General features: G+C 38.6%; 2 protein-coding genes across 3 annotated transcripts; one reads left to right on the top strand and one right to left on the bottom strand.

The window, feature by feature from the left end:
* Positions 1-5,678: 5,678 nt before the first annotated feature.
* On the bottom strand, positions 5,679-11,729 carry LOC117594702. Of its 2 annotated transcripts, XM_034293067.1 has the most exons (7): positions 11,370-11,729; positions 10,587-10,732; positions 8,546-8,855; positions 8,312-8,415; positions 6,478-6,622; positions 6,057-6,131; positions 5,679-5,812 (listed from the first exon to the last, which is right to left on the bottom strand). In XM_034293067.1, the coding sequence occupies exons 1-7, from the start codon at positions 11,575-11,577 to the stop codon at positions 5,709-5,711; spliced, it is 1,092 nt and encodes a 363-aa protein (XP_034148958.1). In that variant the 5' UTR covers positions 11,578-11,729; the 3' UTR covers positions 5,679-5,708. The 2 variants fall into 2 exon arrangements, with proteins under 2 accessions (XP_034148958.1, XP_034148957.1); XM_034293066.1 differs by lacking the exon at positions 5,679-5,812 and having other exon boundaries at positions 5,835-6,131.
* An 88-nt stretch (positions 11,730-11,817) lies between these two features.
* On the top strand, positions 11,818-21,533 carry LOC117594752. Its single transcript, XM_034293469.1, has 7 exons — positions 11,818-11,906; positions 12,277-12,334; positions 12,637-12,690; positions 12,867-12,932; positions 13,755-13,829; positions 13,918-14,589; positions 21,447-21,533. The coding sequence occupies exons 1-7, from the start codon at positions 11,839-11,841 to the stop codon at positions 21,531-21,533; spliced, it is 1,080 nt and encodes a 359-aa protein (XP_034149360.1). The 5' UTR covers positions 11,818-11,838.
* Positions 21,534-22,019: the final 486 nt, after the last annotated feature.

Here is a 22,019-nt window from a genome sequence, read left to right as displayed (position 1 = left end):
CAACAATGGGCAGGGTCCTCCAATATTGTAAGTATAGGAAAATGGTCTGGTAGGGTACACTCACACTGTATATCTTTGAATAGTCATATAGACCTCTGACTCAACAGTCCACTGTCTTAAATGTGTGTGCGTGTGTATGTGTCAAAGAGAAAGACAGCATTGAAATATATTGAGTATATACAAAGTACTGCCATAGAGTGTCAATATGGAAGATATAAGAAAATATTCAGGTAAGGGACTTTTGTGTCCACATGTGTGTGATCCTATAGACCTCTGAGCCAACAGACATACAAATATTGATCATGAAAGAGGCAGCGGTAAGGCAGTGCTATGTCTATGGGTTATTGTTGCAATGGGATGTATGCGAGGGAATGGTATTTTGAGCAAAAGGTAATCGAATAAGACTCAGATATACACTGAGTGCAAAGAGTTTATGTGAAGCATCGTATTATTGACAACGACAATGAAATAATAAAAACAACAGGAAGTAGATCACCATAGAAATTGTACAAAAAATAGTAAAAATGTGTATGAAATAGTGACAACACAGGAAAACTGCCATGACTCCAACTCCAACGCGACACACACGGGAACAACAATATCGTACACCTGATACCGAGAAAAGACAGCATTTGCCAACTAACGTAAACACTGAAGTGAACAGAAAAATCTATTGAATGAACTCCATCAATTTTCTTTTAAATTGACAAGCTTCGAACGTAAAGTGGCAAATCAAAAGTAAACTAAATCTGGATAGCATATGGTCACAGACCCTGTTTGAAAAACTGAAAAGGTAGAATAGAATTATCACACTGCACCATATAAGATGTTGTAACTGCAATTTTCTGTTAGATTTAAATGTATACACCTAACAACTCAACACCGACACATATAAAACAACCTACATAACCCCTCCATCTCTATTAAAATGTATATATAATTGCCTTATTAATTGCCGGCTACCATACCACACCGACGACTCAAGAGTAGCCTACTGTACACAAGGCAGCATTTATACTGGTAGTAGCGAGGAAGCAGGCGTGAGCAACCTTTAATACATTGCAGACTGAAAAAATTGTTAGAAAGCTTGGTAGGTTGCTTCTGTTTGGCTTGACATTACTACTTTCACCAGCGCAATGTAAGCCAGTTAGCCTATAGAAAAACCCAGAGGAGGAAAAAACTAGGTCCTTTTGTAGATTACAAAAACAGTGCGTCTTTGTGGGTCTCTCACGGGGATAACAAGTTGATTTCAAAGCCAGTGCAAACCGAGAGGAGTTTTGGGAAAATATGCTCACATACTTTCCTATGCACTGGCACTGAAATTAACCCATTTCAATGCAAGGACTCCTGGGACAGACCCGCAAAGAGGCGCCCTTCTCGTCTCATAAAACCATTCTCTGACACTGACAGCAGAACAGCTTGTTTTGCTTTGCTGCACGCTTTGTGTTTTCACGTCACCTTTTGGTCTTCCGTGTTTTCACGCCACCTTTTGGTATCGCCTCAGCTCGCTTGGAACCTCGACGAAGCAGGTACTAAAAAAAGTATCTGGTACCAGGTACTATCCCAACTTTTGGTCAGTGGAAAAGCAAAAAAGGCGAGCCGAGTCGAGCTGGTACCATGCAGTGGAAAAGCGCCAAAAGTGGTTTTGTGTCTGTAGCTCGAACATTTCAAAAGACATAGCCTAGTAGTTAATAAACACAAATTATGGAAATTGGCATTTGTAAAATCAATAACCATTTCAAAATGTTAAGTGGGGATAGCATAAACGTGTGGAGGAATCGGGGCGGGGGTCTGTAGGGTTGTTACACGTGGACTATTTTAACAGTATGCCAGTTCATATAATTTTTACCATGGACTTTTTGAGTTATTAAGCATTTTAGGCACCAATAATAATAACACAGACAATTTAGTAGGGTCCCTCCTACTGGAGAACCCCTAATAAAGTAGCAATGGGATGTGGGTGGAAAGTGTAATAGTTTAGACACTTGCTTAGGTGATGTGTATGGCGCAAAAACAAAGGGCTGTGTGTGGCACAAATATCCTGTAAAAGCGGCACTGCTCTTTTTCATCAGGTGGATGGCCGGGTGCGTGTGCATCGCTTACCTGGAGAACACATGACACCAGGATGCACTATGGGAAGGAGGCAAGCCGGCGGAGGCAGTGTGATGCTTTAGGCAATGTTCTGCTGGGAAACCTTGGGTCCTGCCATTCATGGGGATGCTACTTTGACAAGTACCACCTACCTAAGCATTGTTGCAGACTATGTGTACCCTTTCATGGCAACAGTATTCCCTGATGGCATTGGCCTCTTTCAGCAGGATAAAGCACCCTGCAACAAAGCAAAAATGGTTCAGGAATGGTTTGAGGAACACAACAACGAGTTCAATGTGTTAACCTGGCCTCCAAATTCCACAGATCTCAATCCAATCGAGCATCTGTGGGTTGGGCTAGACAAACAGGTCCGATCCTGCTGCTAACGTCTTGGTGCGAGATGCCACAGCACATCTTCAGAGGTCTAGTGGAGTCCATCCCTCGACGGGTCAGGGGTGTTTAGGCAGCAAAAAGGGGACCTACATAATATTAGGCAGGTGGTAATAATGTTATAGCTGATCGGTGTATATTTGTAGGCCTCTATATCAATAAATAAATACCCAAATGGTGTACCCCACAATTATAACAAGCAACAGGAAAGCAAGCACACAAACACAATATTTTCAGTTGCTATCATTAGTTAGCACGCATGTGTAGCCTGTAGATATTTGTACGTTAGTTGAGTATTTAACCAGTTAATCCAATGTAAGCAACAGCACATTCTCAAGCAGCATTTTTCACTTGAAAATCCCAGTAGTAATCCACGCTTTGGTCAAAAGGAGCGGCGAACTCTGAAAAAGCGAAAATCTGCTTCTCGTCACATATTGCCTGTGCCTTGCGAAGGATGTACTTTTAGGTCCGGAAATAATTGGACACTGACACAGGTTTTGGTATATTGGCTGTTAAAACCAAAATATATTCAAGTTACAGTTACATAATTGAATATGTGCTTATAGTGTAGTCTCTCAGCTTTAATCTGAGGTATTCACATCCAAATCTAAGGAATGGTTTAGGAATGACATCTTTTTAATATGTAGCCCCCTCTTTTCCAAGGGATCAAATGTAATTGGACAGTCGACTCAAAAGCTGTTTCATGGTCAGGTGTGGGCTACTCCTTCATTATTTCTTCATCAATTTAGCAGGTAAAAGGCCTGGAGTTGATTCCAGGTGTGGCATTCGCATTTGGAAGCTGTTGCTGGGAACCCACAACATGCGGTCAAAGGAGCTCTCAATGCAAATGAAACAGGCCATCCTTAGGCTGCAAAAAAGCCATCCTTAGGCTGTCCTTCAGAGAGACTGAATGAATATTAGGAGTGGCCAAATCTACATCCTGAAAAAAAAAGAAATCACTGGTGAGTTCTGCAACACAAAAAGGCCTGGAAATCCACAGAAGACAACTGTGATAGATGATTGTAGGATCCTTTCCATGGTAAAGAAAAACCACTTCACAACATCCAGCCAAGTGAAGAACACTCTCCAGGAGGTAGGCATATCCTTATCCAAGTCTACCATAAAGAGAATTCTTCACAAGAGCAAATTCAGAGGGTTCACCACAAGGTGCAAACCATTCATAAGCCTTAAGAATAGAAAGGCCATATTAGTCTATGGCAAAAAACATCTAAATAAGCCAGCCCAGTTCTGGAACAACATTCCTTGGACAGATGAAACTAAGATCAACCTGTTCCAGAATGATGGGAAGAAAAGTGTCGGGAAGGCTTGGAAGGGCTCATGATCCGAGTGTGGTCTTCAAACAATTACAATCAGGAAATAAAGTTATAAACACCATACCATACCATCTTCTTCCGCTTATCCGGGGCCGGGTCGCGGGGACAGCAGTCTAAGCAGGGATGCCCAGACTTCCCTCTCCCCAGACACTTCCTCTAGCTCTTCCGGGGGGACACCGAGGCGTTCCCAGGCCAGCCGGGAGACATAGTCCCTCCAGCGTGTCCTAGGTCTTCCCCGGGGTCTCCTCCCGGTGGGACGGGACCGGAACACCTTCCCAGGAAGGCGTTCCGGAGGCATCCGAAAAAGATGCCCAAGCCACCTCAGCTGACCCCTCTCGATGTGGAGGAGCAGCGGCTCTACTCTGAGCTCCTCCCGGGTGACCGAGCTTCTCACCCTATCTCTAAGGGATCGCCCGGCCACCCTGCGGAGAAAGCTGTATCCGGGATCTTGTCCTTTCGGTCATGACCCAAAGCTCATGACCATAGGTGAGAGTAGGAACGTAGATTGACTGGTAAATCGAGAGCTTCGCCTTGCGGCTCAGCTCTTTCTTCACCACGACAGACCGATACATCGACTGCATTACTGCAGAAGCTGCACCGATCCGTCTGTCAATCTCCCGTTCCATCCTTCCCTCACTTGTGAACAAGACCCCTAGTGGGCAAGCCACCCTTTTCCGACTGAGGACCATGGCCTCGGATTTGGAGGTACTGATTTTCATCCCCACCGCTTCACACTCGGCTGCAAACCGTCCCAGCGCATGCTGAAGGTCCTGGTTAGAAGGGGCCAACACGACAACATCATCTGCAAAGAGCAGAGACGAAATTGTGTGGTCCCCAAACCTGACACCCTCCGGCCCCTGGCTGCGCCTAGAAATTCTGTCCATAAAATTTACGAAACACTTACGTTATAAACACTGTTTGAGCTAAATGTGAGTAAATAACAGCACAGTCTGACCAGCCATTGTTACGTTACTTGTAGCTAGGCATGCTAATGGTGCGTTCTAAATAAGATGTTCTAATCACACCGGTCAATAAAACAGCAGTTGTCATAAAGTGCTTTACAGAGACACCCGGCCTTAAACCCCAAGGAGCAAACAACAGTAGTGTTGGATTTTAGTGGCAAGGAAAAACTCCCCCATACGGAAATGTAATATATGTAGATATATGATATTTACATATATTAAATATATCCACATAGAAAGTGAAAACATATATGTACATATATGTCTGCCCATATATAAAACCTAATCAAAAATGGAACAATTTCATATACTGACATATAAAACTAGCCCATGTATTTTATATATGTATAATAGTGATTTTTTTTAATATGTCACATATATGATTATCAATATACCTGACATATATTACTTTGTGTATATACACATCATATATATGTGCAATATACAAACTACACATATATGCATAACATATTGCCTACATATATGTGACATATGTTTTTATATAGTATATGTATTTTATATTTAAATTAAATATATAAAATATATTTTTGATAAATGTATGAAAAAATGTTGTGTAGACATATTTTGAATACATGTTATGTTCTTATATTAACAGCTAAATATTTGGAATTAATGTATGATGTAAACTAACGTAAAAAAAAAAGCTTTAATTCCATACATATTTTTAAATATAGGTTATGGACATGAACTTAAACACTTGCAATGCAATGAACATGACATGCCTAAGCCTTAAATGTTAAATGGTGCAGTTAGCAAAAAAACAACAACAGTAAAACAGATAAAATATTTATTAAAACAGTTTAAGAAATTAAGCTTGGCAAAATTAGAAAACTACTAAACACGCAACTTTATTATACAAATACAACAAAAACAAGAAAATCCACCAACAGGTACAATACAGCCAGTTCATTTAAGTGCAAGTCTTTTGGGACTTTCGCAGTTCAGTCACCTTTTGATTAATAGCCACTCCTAGTTGGCCCCTGGTGGTTCCAGGAAACTTCTGGATCACTGCATCTGTATAAAAGACAAAGAAAAGCATTTAGTTTTATAACATTTATCTAAGAACAGCCAAATTATAATAACCTAAAACACTAAATTAACTTAAATTGTTGGTAGATAAACTTGTGTTACTGAAATTTAAGAATTATTGAGAACCCAGTGCAAGTGTCATCACACTGAAACTGATCAATTCTGATGGTTTGACGGTCACATTTGGTTTTACACAATTCAGGCCCAATTAACCAAGTAATATACATACTCATTATTGCATCAATCTTTATCCTGTCCAATGGCTCTTTGGTTTCCCCAGGGCTCACATTTTTGGACTTGCCACCTAAGAAAGAGCAACATAATAGAGATTAGAACGAAATCAGAATTAACTCCACTCCTATCTAACTACTCAACCATACAGTACATTACATTATTCATTCTGCTTTAGTAAAATGGGGATAATGTAAATAGACCAACTCAAATTATTTATAAAGCTTCATATTTCAATGTAAATGTGAATGAGTATACATATCTATAAATATGCAAGAATTACTATAATGGAGCAGTTTTATTTGTTGACTTTGACCCCTTACCCAAAGACTTCAGATAAGATGTTTAATCTACATAATTACCAAAAAAAGTTAATTATAGGCTACAGACACTTGCACATGGTATGACCAATTACGTACCTCTAAGATTGCTCTTTAAAAGGGTTTCGATATCAAACACTCCCAGTAAGAGCATCCGTGCCATAGTAGTGGGGGTGTTTGCATGGCTAGCTGACCACAACACGTTTTTGGGAACATAAACTCCTGAGCCCGGGTGAATTTCAAGCTGTGGGGAGAGGACAAACATGCATTAATATTAGTTATATTACAAAATAAAACATTGTGTCACAGTGTGGTTTAGATTAAAGAAGAGTGAGTCAAAGAACTCCAATATAAACATTTACTCACAATGTTACATAAAAGATGCAAAAGGATAACACACCAATAAACAACAAGAACGAATAAAGACTGACTGAACTCAAGGAACTAAATACAAACACTGATGAACTGAAAACAGGTGATGATAATTAACTGAACACAGGTGGAAGAAGGTAAACTATTCAAGGATAATGAGAACAGGTGCAAACACGACAGATCAGAATGTGACACCTAGGGTGCTTCTCAATATCCCTTCTCGCTCCTCTGTCCTCCATCCTATGACCAGAAAACCGATCGAGCTCAGCCATATTGAAGGACATCTCAGTTCTCTAATTGCACTGCGAAGAGTCAAGGATCGAGGAGTGAGGAGGCTTTCTGAGGAGTCATAAGCGAGGAAACACAGGTGTATCCTATGCGGAAGCTTTTTATTGCCTAAACGTGACGCACATATAAATTCTCCTCCCTCTTCACATCAATTACAATATTTTTTATTTATACTCTACCTTTGCAATTTATATAAACCACACATCTCACATTTTTCAACATGGTATCTTGCTGTATTATTATTTATGATTAATTTCTTAAATAACGAAACTTCAACAACATAAGGGCAGATCCTTTGACCGCTGAACATGACGCTATGAAGTGACACTCGAGTGATCAAGTATTCTAATGTATAAAAAAGTTTTCCTCTGTCCTCGCGTCTTTTCCTTGCAGCCTTTCCTCGCATCCTACAGGGGGTGGAGCTGAGACGCAAGGAAAGGAAGCTAGGAAAGGAAACGAGGATGCACAAATAAGAAATGAGAAGCACGCTCTGAACCGCTCTGAACCTGTGTTCGCTTCGAACGTTGGCTTTATACCTGTGCTTTATACGCGCGTCCAATTCGCATTGGACTAGCGTCGAATTTGACGCTCTATTTTCAGCTGGAGTGCGTGTGCGCGCGCGATCAAACTGTGTGTGTGTGTGTGTGTGTGTGTGTGAGAGAGTGAGTGAGAGAGAGAGAGAGGGAGTGATAACTACAGTTACAAACACTTGTTTTTAATGTTAGTAATATTTTATACAGAAATCAATTAGCCTATAATTCAGATGAAAATAAAGTTAGAGTTAATTGGAATTAAGGAAAACAAATATATTGATCTGAAATATAGCAAATACATTTTTAATTCATTAAGGTAATATTACCAAACATATTGCAAGGTCTTTTTGTTAATTAATTTAATCAATAAACTAATTATATAAAACTATTGTCAGTGCACTAAAAATAAACTGGTTCTATGCCCTTATTAATAAAACTTTTTTTTTAGTACAAGGCTTAAGAAATTGATAAAAATACCTTCTGCATTTTTGTTTTGCTTTTCCTTCCATTGTACCGAAATCGTACCGAACCATGAAGTCTAAACCGAGGTACGAACCGAACCGTGTCTTCTGTGTTCCGTTCCACCCCTAGAGGATACACAGGTGTATCCTATGCAGAAGTTTTTTCTTGCCTAAACGTGACGCACGTATCAATTCTCCTCCCCCTTCATAAGTCTTTACTGTCGTACCTTGCTGTTATAGCTGTTACTACAGTAGTGGTTTGGAAAACAGCATACTCACAGTTTCCTGTATGCTGGAAGGTGATAGCAGTTCCTGTGGGGTCTGCTCTTTCTCGTCAAGCCATTTTTCCAGCTTGCCCATCGTCATAAGAAGTTTTGGCATTTCTAGGAAGCAAAACAGTAAAGAAAAATTTGATTTTCAGTAGGGCAAACTTGTATGGGTTTCTAAATGATAATATTTGGGTTATCATTTAGAAATATTTGGGATAATATTTGGAGTTTTCTTAACACTTACGACTGACAACATTTGTTTTAATGTTTTCTAATTCAATTTTGAGGGCTTCATTCTCTGCCTTTAATTGTGCAACGATGGATCGAGGATCAGGAGAAGGTGAGGTAAGTGAAAGTGAACCAGGTGATGATGAGGCAGGTGGAGCTGAGGGTGATGCTGGTGGACAGTTAGAAACCGGTGGTGGAGAATGCGGCAAGGCAGAAGATGGTGAGGTAGGTGAAGCAACTGAATTTGTGGCAGAAGATAATCGAGGTCCATGGTGTAATTTAATTTTTTCCAAAATCTCCCTGTCCAAATTTCCATCAGTTTGCCGCTAAATAAAACATGACAAAAATATTAGTACAAAACATTAAAAACAAAGAGCTGAATTTTTTTTATGATATCAAACTCTCTCTTAAAGGGATACTTCAGGATTTAGCAATAAGCTTTGTATCAGTAGAAAACCTGTAGCATTTTCAAATTACCCTGCTTTCCCCCTCATATCCCCCTGAGATGAGAGATTTATGTATTTTTTTGTCTGGAAAAACAAATCTACTTTTTTAATTCGTTTTATTCTTTCAATTTTCAACACGCCCATAGAGGATGCGATCACACTCACAGAATGTACAAATAGTGTCAGCTATCTTTTTTTGGAAGCTAAGCTAACTGGTTCTTATTCTGTGGAGAAATCTGAGTATTAGGGGTTACCATCCTATTTTTCCCGGACATGTCCGGCCATCGAGATTGTCCAAAATTTCCAGGATAACTACAGTTACTCTTTATTGTCAGAACATATCATGACAAACACTTGCCAAACAGGTGAACAATTCACAGAGTAAACGCATTGGTTGTAGTGAGCTCGCGCTGCGCTGCCGTCATTGACAGTATATAGAAGTGGACAGAGTCTTCTCATTGGATCTCAATTGAGACAAGTGAAGCACACTTTTAGCGATTTGCTTTGCACTTCCATTCCTGACGCGCAGACTCAAACTAAGCTTGATGACGTGAGCATCCTGACTGACAGATGTAAATATTCTAGTAGCGGTGCAGGCCAACTGCCAAGACTAACGTAAATCTTGCAGATACGGCGAGCGTGAGCAAAGAGTATAGAAGACAGTCAATATAAGTAAGTTATTTGGCATGAGTGAGCAGGAATAAGTATTTTGATTAATTATTTTGTAATGCCTGTGAGCTTCTCCTCCTGTCTCTACGGTAATCTCTCTACTGTGCGACTGAGAGTCACGTGGTTATGACGCAATAGTTAGCCTATCTTTACAAAAACGGTTTCTACGGGGTCATAATGTAACATAGGTAATGCGCCTTTTATACATTGTCGTGTTTCTTTAGAAATAAATAATGGACAATTGGAGTCTTTAAACGCCTCAGATGTAAAGTTATTCGCTGTCAAAGTGACGCCAAAATGAATGGGAGTCAATGGGAATACTAACGCAGGTGAAGTTCTGCTACAAGATGGCGGCACTGGGCCGGCTTCAACTTCCGGTTGATGTATTTGGGGCTTGGCTGCCGTTTGGCTGCCCGTTTCAAATGAGCGTTCCGCTTTTGGCGCATTTAACCTGTGCATTTAACATTATTCCGCCAGTGCATGGCAATGGCAGAACCAATGAATGAACGAGCATATCAATTTAAGACGTGGCTGAATGAAATTTATGACCTTTTATGGAAAATCTGGACGTTTTTATGACTTTTTATGGCGTAAAATTCTTAGTAGTAAATTTAAGACATTTAATGACTTTTTATGACTCCGCATAAACCCTGCTAATATAAGCTTGTTCAGAAATGGTGAAAAATAAAAAATAATAACTTAAAAAAAGGATCCTGTCAAGATCTAGTGAATTTTTTTTGATTATTAGGTACTCCTAATTTTGGATGATTCATTTTAAGTATTTAATTCAAATTACTATTTAAATGTAGTCATTTATTTGCAAAGTTATGAATAATAATGATTTTGTTTAATTTTATTCTTAAGCAAAAACTATATTATAGCCATTTCTTTCGCAATGCAGATGCGAGTTTTGGGTCTCAGTAAATATATATATATTGTTACCTTTTTAGGGCTAGATGGTCCATGATCACTGGTCTCCTCTTCAACAAACTTAGGATTTGTCTTGCATTTTCGTTTGGTAAGAGGTTTTGAACTGGACTGGTGTTGTGTCCTCTCGTGTTGTAGTTTTTCTAGGGTGGACTGTCTCTCTGTGGGGGAAAAAGGGAATACAAATTGTAGAATCTAAAACAAAAGAGACAACTAACAACAATGAGGCTATAACAACATAGCCTGACCACATATATGCACCCACAATAAGTATTGATGTCATAATGGGATACAGTGTTCAATATATTAGCACATATTCTGACAAGGATTTAATATCCTGCAAGTTTACTGGCATACATTTGAAATATTTTTAACTTGATTTTTATTGTGTTCGTTCTAGACTCTTTTTATTTTATTTTTTTCACTAAATGTGTCTGACAGCTGAAATCGTATTTTTTTTTAAATATATTTCTCACATAACAAACAAAGATATTCAAATGATGCACTGTAATATTCTGGGCCTACTGGTAGTTAGCTCTTAAAAATGAACATTAAAATGCAACGCACACAAGCAGTATTAATAGTAACGTTACATGTCGTAGTAAAAAAAATATATTACTAATAAAAAACCTACAGTTAAACACGGTGAATATCTGCTCAATTATATGTACTAGCTTCGAAGTTCGATCTGATCAGTAGCTTATAAATAGATCATGCAGTTCAGCCATTATTTAAATTATGTATTATCTGTGCAATAAAAATGTGTGAATTATAATAAAAGGTCAGAAATTAACTTACCTGCAACTTTGTGCACCGTTGCCTCGTACAAAGGCCATCCGCCTTTAGGTTTTTTTTTCAGTCCACCTCTCCACTCAATTATATGAACAGAACTTTCATCAAGTCCGTCTAAAAAATCATTACAAGTGAAATTTTTTATATGTGACGTTGGAACAATGCTCCAGCTTTCCTTTTCAGTCTCATCTTTCCACTCAACAAGGGCGAACATTCTTGATCCGTTGGTCTATCTATACTGAATGAGCGTACCGGTATTTGGCGGTCTTTTGACTGTTTGAATTTTGGCGCGCCTAAAGATAGGCTACAGTCTAAAGTATCACGAGATTCAGTCTGCAATCGCGGTACTTTGATTCTCGCAATGCTTCAGCGCTAGTTGTTCTGTCCTGATTGCTCGATGAATTTGAACATTTTGAGTTTCCAAAGATCATATATGTCGGTTCGCGCCCGTTCACCTTTTGCTACGTGATATGAGATGAAGTACAAGAAGTATCTCTTGGAGAACAAAGACATTCCACGAACAACACAGCATCGCTGGAGAAGGTATGTAATGTTAAATTGTATCAATATTATTACTCAATGCGGATAGCAGAGGGACTTGATGGGTCTGTGGCAAATGGCAATAGCCAAAAAAAATGTTAATTTGAAATCTACAGAATTTTTGAGATGGAATCATATTGCAAAGTAATATTAACACCATCAGTTTGAGTAATTTGAACAGTGTTAGGCTAAAGCTACGTTTTTTTCCTCTGTATGCTAATTGCATGGTCGATGTCATCAGATCAGGAATTTGGGAAAATCACCCCTTATTAATTTAAGTTAATTTAATTGTATTCGTTTTCGAATTTTTTTTATTTTAGTGTCAATTATTACAAACATTTTTGTTATATAACTCTTGATTTATGCTTTGCAGACGAACCCACCATGTTGGAGTCCGTGGACCTCAAAATGCTGTCGTTGATATGTTACAGGTAAGGATTAAAGACCACGGGCCTGTACCTTGATGGTAGTTGAACAAACTCAGGGCTGCAGGATTAGATTACAAAAGAGTTTTATTCTAAATTAGCATTACTAAAAGCCAGACTATTTTGTCTTTTAAAAAAATCATCAGTTGAATTCCCTATTGCCACAATAAGCTTTTTAACATTTAAACTTCAATCACTCCATGGTTGTCAAAATTTAGTTTTTTCTCTTTGGAATTTATGGTAAATAATTTCCGTTGTATGTCTTGGGTATTACTTTAGTTACCATGTTATTTTTATTTGCCTTTTAGCAAGACCCAGCTTTTTTTGACATGCGTATCAAGCACATGAGCGATACTTTGCAGGTATGAATAATTTTATTACAAATTACTCTCTAATGTGTTGTAGGTTATACATCTGTTCTTAGTCATAAGTGTTACAAAGTATTGCTTGAAAATGATTATTAAAATGATTATTTATCCCCCTAAAACATTGCAATACATTTTCAATAAAACAAAATATGTATCATATTGCAACACAGCAGAATCAGACTTCAGAAGACCAGAATCCAGTTTTGACCATCAGCCCTGTACAGACATCCAGTCAGGTGAGGAACAACAATGAACACAATGTCCAAACAAATTATGTCCGATGAGCTTAATCCTGGATTAAGTGCTTCCTACTGTTGGCTGTAGGGGGAGAGTGGGGCACAACCTAATGCTTTTGGGTTAGGCTTAATTACACAAAAAATATTTGAGTTTGATTAATAAAGCAGTCGTGGTTTTTTACAGTGATAATATAACAGCTAAGAAGTGTTAGGCATGACGCAAAAAAAGAAATAGTCAAACACTTACAAGTACTAGACATATTTTCCAGCACTTCAAAACTTTAATATTACCATATTTAAATGTATGACCAAAACATTATTTGTTCATCCTTTAAAGATAGTTCCTATTTATAAAACGAAAAGTTTCAAGATGTAGGAAAACTCACTTATTTAAAAATAAAAACACAGTAAATTACTGTTGTAACACTGGCTACAGAGGAGCGGTTATTAGTTATTTCCACTCCCTAATTACAATTTTTAATCGTTTTGATTTGAATTAATATTAAGACATTATGAATGATGATAAAGTTAATTGTATCTACAACTCAAGCACAGTACTTTAGCGTCAGCCCCCAGTGCTACCAAATGCTTTCTGTAAAACTGAGTTGTTAGTGTTTGTCTGGAGCCCTGGGAACTTCATATAAAACTGCACATTGTAATGTCTTTAATTTTTTTAATATGAAAAACTGTGTTGCAGGTTGATTTAAGGTGTGGCCATAAATGTTCTGCTTGTGCTCCTAAAATGGAGCCCTGCCTTATGTGTAGGGCTTCTTGTATTTTGTTTGAGAATTGATTTGTTAAATTGTTGACTTTAACTTTCAGCAAGAAGTTGCAAAGGATTCAACTACACCTCATGGTTCAAGCATCCTACACAATAAAGTGGAAGTCAATGTGCAGGTAAGGATACGGTGCCATACAAACATTCCATTTTCTGTTATGCTTTCAGGTTTTAACTGATGTTTTTAAATAAATTCCTTTTGTATAGGTACTCTTTCATGAGAAACAGAAAACGGCTGACTACCAAGAAGAATCAAGTGAGGGCAATGATGACATTCAACATGGCACTACAGAGAATGAAATTATGGAGAAAACGCCCAGCAATGAAAGCCATGTATCTCCTTTATGGACAGTGTCAGAATACAGTGAGAAAGCACTACATGAACAAAAAAGAAAAGAGCATGAGTTGCTCCTCCTAGCTCTAAAATTAAAACATGGTTTGACCGATGAAGCACTAGAAGACATGCTTCAAGTCATAAATGCTATCACCGGTAAACACTCAGTGTCAGCTACTAAACATCACTTCTACAAAAACATGACTGATTATAGGGACTATATTATTATCAAGCATTTCTGTTCAGATTGTATGGTCTTAATGGAAACAAAAGATGAAAAAGTAGGTTGCAGAATTTGCGGCAAACAAGTTGATGCAAAGGAGCACGTGAAATCGGGCAACTTTTTTATTGTTCTCCCTCTAGAAGCACAACTACGAAATATTATTGAACAACACAAGTTTTTGCAGTTGACCGTCAATAACAAGGATGACGTAAATGGACACTTGGGTGATGTATGTGATGGTGTGCTCTATAAAAAGACCTTGCAAATCTTCACAACTTTAAATGATTGCCCCAATTTTTCAATCACCTTTAGTTGTGATGGTGTACCTTTATTCAAATCCTCTTCACAGTCCATATGGCCCGTGTTGTGCACTTTAAATGAACTACCTCCCGATCTGAGATCTGACCATATTATGTTAACAGCATTGTGGTTTGGAGCTAAAAAGCCCCCAATGAACATGTATCTTGAACCATTTGTGAATGAGTGCACGGATCTACATGAGCGTGGCTTTGATTGGGTTACATCTGATGGTGTACATGGTACCAGCAAAGTATATGCTTTAATACTTGTAAGTGATTCCGTTGCCCGTCCACTCCTACAGAACTTTAAGCAGTTCAATGGGGAGTTTGGATGTTCTTTTTGTCTTCAGAAGGGAACAGTTGTCGAACGTGGTCGGGGAAAGGCCAGGGTTTACCCATTTGAGGAAAATATAGAACTTAGATGTCAAAGTCAGACTTTGGAGCTAGTTATGAGAGCTGTTGAGACGGGCACACCTTCAGCAGGTGTGAAAGGACCATCGGTGTTGTCCCTTTTACCTGGATTTGATATAATTGAGGGATGTGTCCCTGATTACATGCACAGTGTCCTCCTTGGAGTTACAAGATCTATCACTTCGCTATGGTGTGACTCTGAAAACCACCAATCTCCTTGGTACTTAGGCAGGTCCATACAACAAATTGACAAACTACTGTTAAAAATAAAGCCCCCAAGTAATGTCTCCAGAACACCTCGATCCATAAAAGAAAGACGTTACTGGAAAGCCCATGAATGGCTGGTGTGGCTACTTTACTACAGTATCCCCATTCTTAAGGGGATTCTACCTGAGAGATACCTTAATCATTGGCTGAAACTTGCAAGTGGCATAGCTTTGCTGCTAACCACATCGATTTCATCTCGGCAGCTTTTTGAAGCACAGGACCTTCTTCATCAGTTTGTGTCTGAGATGGAGCCCCTTTATGGTATAGGCAATGTCAGCTTTAATGTTCACCTCTGCCTTCATCTCTCTAGAAGTGTCCAGAATTGGGGGCCATTATGGGCCCATTCTGCCTTTCAATTTGAGGCCTATAACATGGACTTGATCGAAATGGTGAAAAGCACCCAGTCTGTGCCCATCCAAATATGTAAAGTTTTCTGGATGAAAAAAGCACTTCCACTGTATGCCAGTCAAACACTGAAAAATCCCTCCTCAGAGTGTAGTGCTGTTCTTGGGCAGTTATTGAGTGGAAAACGAGAGCGAAAGCATGCAGTGAGGTGTTTGGGAATTACAGCTTTTGGACCACCCAAGAAAAAAATGATGGCACATGATGACTACATTGCTTTGCATAGTGTTGGTGATAGGGTGGAGAAGCAGGTTGTAGAATATTATGATCGAGTGTTTGTCAATGGTGCGATCGTTCACTCCCAGGCATACCACCGTTCAAAGAAGAGAAATTCAACTGTAGTTCGTTTAAAAACTGACAACACATACTTCTCAGTTAAAACATTCATGGTGACAGATGTAGGAAACGGCAGTACTTGTTATGCTATTGGTCGCTTTTTTGAGGAGGGGAAGCACAGCTTTTCTGCTTGTGTTCAAAATCCTTTACACTTTCATTCAGTTGAGAAGGTGCTGTCTCACCTAACTGCTGTACATGCCTCAGCAATTGAACACAAATGTGTGTACATGCCTTTAGAACAGCACAGATGTGATTACATTTTGAATTTTCTTAACTATTACGAAGTAACCGTTTAATTTTGGTATTTTTTTGGTCTGGCATCAGTGTCATCAGTTTTTGCAGCTCTGACAAGCTTTGTTGAAAGCACCAAAAGTTTGTTTTCTTTGAATGCTAGTGGAGAACCCAGGGTTTGCATAGCTGCTTAAGTTAAGAGAAATGCGTTTAAATTAAGGACCCTGGATTTTTTAAGACAAACAAAACTGTATATTATTCTGTAATCTGTATGCATCTGCATATGTAGTGCATGTATGTACTTTCTTACATATATTGATGTATGTCTATTCATGAAAAAAATTAAATTTGTTTTCAAATAGAATTTGTGCATTTTTTTTTTTTAGATGAGCCAGTTAAAAAGTGGTAAAATAATAATAAATAATACATTTTATTTATAAAAGATTTGAAAATGGGATAGAAATTGAAATGAATTGTGTAGCCTTGAAGTGTGTAGACTAGGAGTGTGTAGACTTGATAAAAGTTCAAACTGTTCAAAAAAGGAAAACAAGGAATAAGGAAAACATAGGCATGTAAAATGTATGTTTAAATAGTTTTGCATATATAAATTAAACATATCGGTGACATATATGGTCAAAACATACATTATTATATAAATAATAAACATATACATATGCATGTGTCAATTTATAAATTGTCCATATTAAATAAGTATATTGATATATATTAATATGATGTATATGATTATTATTTATATGCTAAATATAAGACAATATATTGCTATCACATATATACTCATATCTCTAGATTTATGTTGATATAGGTTTATAACATATATACATTTGCCATATTAAATGAGTATATGTTATAAACCTATCAACATCTATCTAGAGATATGTATATATATATATGTGATAGCAATATATTGTCTTATATATAGCATATAAATAATAATCATATACATCATATTAATATATATCAATATACTTATTTAATATGGAAAATGTATATAGGTTATAAACCTATATCAACATATATCTAGAGATATGTATATATGTGATAGCAATATATTGTCTTATATGTAGCATATATGACTGTGTCACTAGCGATATAGGGACATATATGTCATATATTACATTTCCGTATGGGCCCTAAGAAGGCAGAATTTTAGGAAGAAACCTAGAGAGGACCTAGGCTCAGAGGGTTGACCAGTCCTCTTCTGGCTGTGCCGGGTGAGATATTAAGAGTCCAGTTAGAATAATAAATACATTTCTCTGCGCTAAATCCAGAGTCTATTTGATTCTAGACTAGGTCAAAAGTATGACCAGGTGGACAAGGACAGGGACAGCAATGGGCCCCCTAAACCAGGTACACCGCAGGTGTGGACCAGGACCTCATCTCCTCCAAAAATGTTAAACTGGAGGAGACTGAGAAAAGTTAGAAAGGGCATTCCTCATATCCCCCAGCACCATAATATAGCAGCGTAACACTTTGGAACTGAGACGGGGGGGTCCGGCGACACTGTGGCCCTACCCCGGGGAGGCCCGGACAGGGCCCAACAGGCAGGAAATCAATTCACCCACTTTGCCAGGCATCAACCAAAGGGACACCCACCAACCGAGTATTGCCAACAGTGTACAGCCCAATTGCCAGGGGCGCAACAGAGAGACAACAACAAGCCAGTGACTCTTCCCCCGAAAGGCATTGGAGGGAGGGCATCCCAGTGGCGACGAGAGCCCACCTGGCAAGACAGCAAGGGTGGACAGTATCAAGCCTACTGGTCACCTTCACGCCCCTGTGCTGTAGAGATGAGTTTTTAGTAGACACTTGAAAGTTTGCACTGAGTTTGCATTTCTAACCTTAATTGGCAGATCATTCCACAGGAGTGGAGCTCTATGAGAAAAGGCCCTGCCACCAGCTGTTTGTTTAGAAATTCTAGGTACAATTAAAAGGCCTGCATCTTGCGATCTAAGGTTATGTGTAGGTATGTATGGCTGGATCATTTCAGCAAGGTAAGTAGGAGCAAGTCCATGTATTGATTTATAGGTTAAGAGTAAAACCTTAAAATCAGCCCTAACCCTAACAGGCAGCCAGTGAAAGGATGCCAGGACAGGAGTAATGTGTTCACATTTTTTTGTTCTAGTTAGGATTCTAGCAGCCGTGTGCATCACTAATTGAAATTAATTTATTAGTTTGTCTGGATAACCAGAGAGAAGAGCATTGCAGTAATCTAGTCTAGAAGTAACGAAAGCATGGATACATTTTTCTGCATCAGTTTTTGCAATGTTTCGAAGATGAAAATAAGCAACTCTTGAGACATATTTTATATGTTCTTCAAAGGAGAGGTCAGGGTCAAGGGTAACACCTAGGTTTTTTACAGTTTTTTGGGATACGACCATGCAGCCGTCGAGGTTCACAGTGAGATCTGCTAACAACGCTATTTGTTTCATGGGTCCTAAAACGAGCATTTCTGTTTTCCTTGAGTTTAAGAGCAAGAAATTCTCTGTCATCCACTTCCTAATATCTGAATCGCATGCGTCCAAAGTAGCTAACCTAGGGGCTTCTCCATGCTTCATTGAAATATATAACTGTGTGTCATCAGCGTAACAGTGAAAGTTTACATTGTGATTTCGGATTACATCGCCCAGAGGGAGCATATATATTGAGAACAATAATGGGCCCATTAACCGGTGTGATCGTACGCTTCAGGGACCACTCTAGCTTGATCACACTGGTGTGATTGTACGCGTCAAACGGTTAATGATGTGACAGAAGACAGAAGCAGACGGATTAATTCTGAAGTGTATAGGGATATATTGTCTGCGCAGATTCAGCCAAATTCAGCAAAGTGGATTGGATGGCGCTTTACTTTTCTGATGGACAATGACCCAGAACATACTGCGAAAGCAACCCAGGAGTTTTTTCAAAGAATTTGAATATTCTGCAATGGTCAAGTCAGCAAGCTGATCTCAACTCGATCGAGCATGCATTTCACTTGCTGAAGACAAAACCTAAGGCAGAAAGACCCACGAACAAACAACAACTGAAGACAGCTGCAGTAAAGGCCTGGCAAAGCATCACAAAGGAGGAAACCCAGTGTTTGGTGATGTCCATAATAATAATAATAATGTCTTAAATGGTTAATGAATTTGAAAAATATAATTTATTCATAGAATGCATATTTCTAACAACACAGGCATTTGATTATTATGTAAATTATTATTACAAATTTACAAAATGACAATTACACAACATACACATGAGCATAGGCTTGTGTATATGGCAGCCCAGCCTTCTCTTCAAGTAAAAACAGGACAGTGTATTATGCAATACATTTTATTTGTACATTTGATTAGCAGAATAAAAGGGTGGTCAAAGTATGATTTACAGTAGCTTACATGAATAACGAAATTGACTATTTGATCAAATATAGAAAAGTCTTTGTGCTTTTGGACAATGTGGTCTTCAAATACATTGCATTTATGCATCTCGTTTGTTTTTTACATTTCGTCCCCAGTCAGCACACAGCTTCAGGGCTTTGTAATGAAGGTTTTATCATACAAAAAAATACGACCAAAAAAATAATACACAAAATATTATTATTAAACAGAGGCTATAGGATTATCATTTGATTATTAGGCCCCTACATTTGTACAAAATGAAAATAACACTACAATAAAATTATTCAAATTCAAATTGGTTTTAATTTGTATCTAGTTTTGATGATGTACTAGGTAAAATAAGAGACATTATCAACCAATTTGCGATGATCAAAGGCTTTATGCATGAATAGCCATATATAGGCCTAAAGCACGGTTGCTTGATGAACATGAACACTTCAAAGAATGAATAACACATAGGCTACAGCCTATTCATAGAAATAAAACTGATAGATGCAAGGATATGTAGCCTCTTGCATTGTTCTACAAAGGCATATGCTCGGGTGTATGGCAACCCAGCCTTCTCTTCAAGTAAAAACATTACAGTGTATTATTCAATGAATTTTATTTGTAAATTCCATCAGAAGAGTAAAAGGATGATCAAAGGATGATTTCCAGTAGCCTACATGAATAAGGAAATTGACTACTTGATCAAATAAAGAAAATACATTTGTCTATTGTTTTGGATGACGTGGGCTATGATGACCCATGGATTTTTGCATCTCGTTCGATCAACATTTATGTTCTCTCCGGGTTTGTAACAAACAATGCGATTCTCAAAAAGTTTCCAGGTATCTGAGATTGTAGCAAAATTGTCCCTTTCCATCATATCTACATTTTGTCAAAATGCAGGTATTGCATAATCACTCTAAAGCGGTTGTCATGGTCTCTCAGAAAAAGTTCTCCCTATATCAATCAGACCAAAATTACTCCACATCCATGCTCTTGCCACCATATTATGGTCAAACATGGCAGCGCCCACAAACATTAGCTACATTTGAGTTAAGAAACGTATGGAAAGTTTTTACTCAGTGATGTTGAAACTTCGTCAGCTCTCCTGGGATATGGGAAGTTGTTCTCGTTGCCCATATCATTTATTTTCGTGTCAGACGTATTAGGTTTATTTGTTGTTAGCTGTGTGTTGCCATGTAAGTAACCTTTAATGTCCTTTAATCTGACATTGAGTGAATAAAATTAGCAACACAGTTTGAGCTAGATAAAAGCGTGTGATCGTATGCTTCAGGGACCACTGAGGGACTATCCTGATCACACCAGTGTGATCGTATGCTTCAGGGACCACTGAGGGACTATCCTGATCACACCGGTGTGATCGTATGCTTCAGGGACCACTGAGGGACTATCCTGATCACACCGGTGTGATCGTATGCTTCAGGGACCACTGAGGGACTATCCTGATCACACCGGTGTGATCGTATGCTTCAGGGACCACTTAGGGACTATCCTGATCACACCGGTGTGATCGTATGCTTCAGGGACCACTGAGGGACTATCCTGATCACACCGGTGTGATCGTATGCTTCAGGGACCACTGAGGGACTATCCTGATCACACCGGTGTGATCGTATGCTTCAGGGACCACTGAGGGACTATCCTGATCACACCGGTGTGATCGTATGCTTCAGGGACCACTGAGGGACTATCCTGATCACACCGGTGTGATCGTATGCTTCAGGGACCACTGAGGGACTATCCTGATCACACCGGTGTGATCGTATGCTTCAGGGACCACTGAGGGACTATCCTGATCACACCGGTGTGATCGTATGCTTCAGGGACCACTGAGGGACTATCCTGATCACACCAGTGTGATCGTATGCTTCAGGGACCACTCAGGGACTAACCTGATCACACTGGTGTGATCGCATGCGTCAAAGGGCTAAAACATACTTTCAAAATAACAGCACATAATTATTTGTATCAACACAGTGTTAGGTAATAAGTATGATTTATGTTTACACATTTTACAGTTCAGCATAATTCAAGCTTCTACAAACCCAATTCCAAAAAAGTTGGGACAGTGTACAATTGTGAATAAAAACAGAATGCAATGATGTGGAAGTTTCAAGTTTCAATATTTTATTCAGAATACAACATAGATGACATATCAGATGTTTAAACTGAGAAAATGTATCACTTTAAGGGAAAAATAAGTTGATAAAAAATTTCATGCCATCAACACATCTCAAGAAAGTTGGGACAAGGCCATGTTTACCACTGTGTGGCATCCCCTCTTCTTTTTATAACAGACTGCAAATGTCTGGGGACTGAGGAGACAAGTTGCTCAAGTTTATGAATAGGAATGTTGTCCCATTCTTGTCTAATACAGGCTTCTAGTTACTCAACTG

The sequence above is a fragment of the Esox lucius genome, chromosome 7 (genome assembly GCF_011004845.1).
Source record: "Esox lucius isolate fEsoLuc1 chromosome 7, fEsoLuc1.pri, whole genome shotgun sequence".
In the NCBI taxonomy this organism is placed as follows: domain Eukaryota; kingdom Metazoa; phylum Chordata; class Actinopteri; order Esociformes; family Esocidae; genus Esox; species Esox lucius.
Note: the sequence above shows the minus strand (reverse complement) of the source record. Positions and strands in the feature narration are given on the sequence as shown.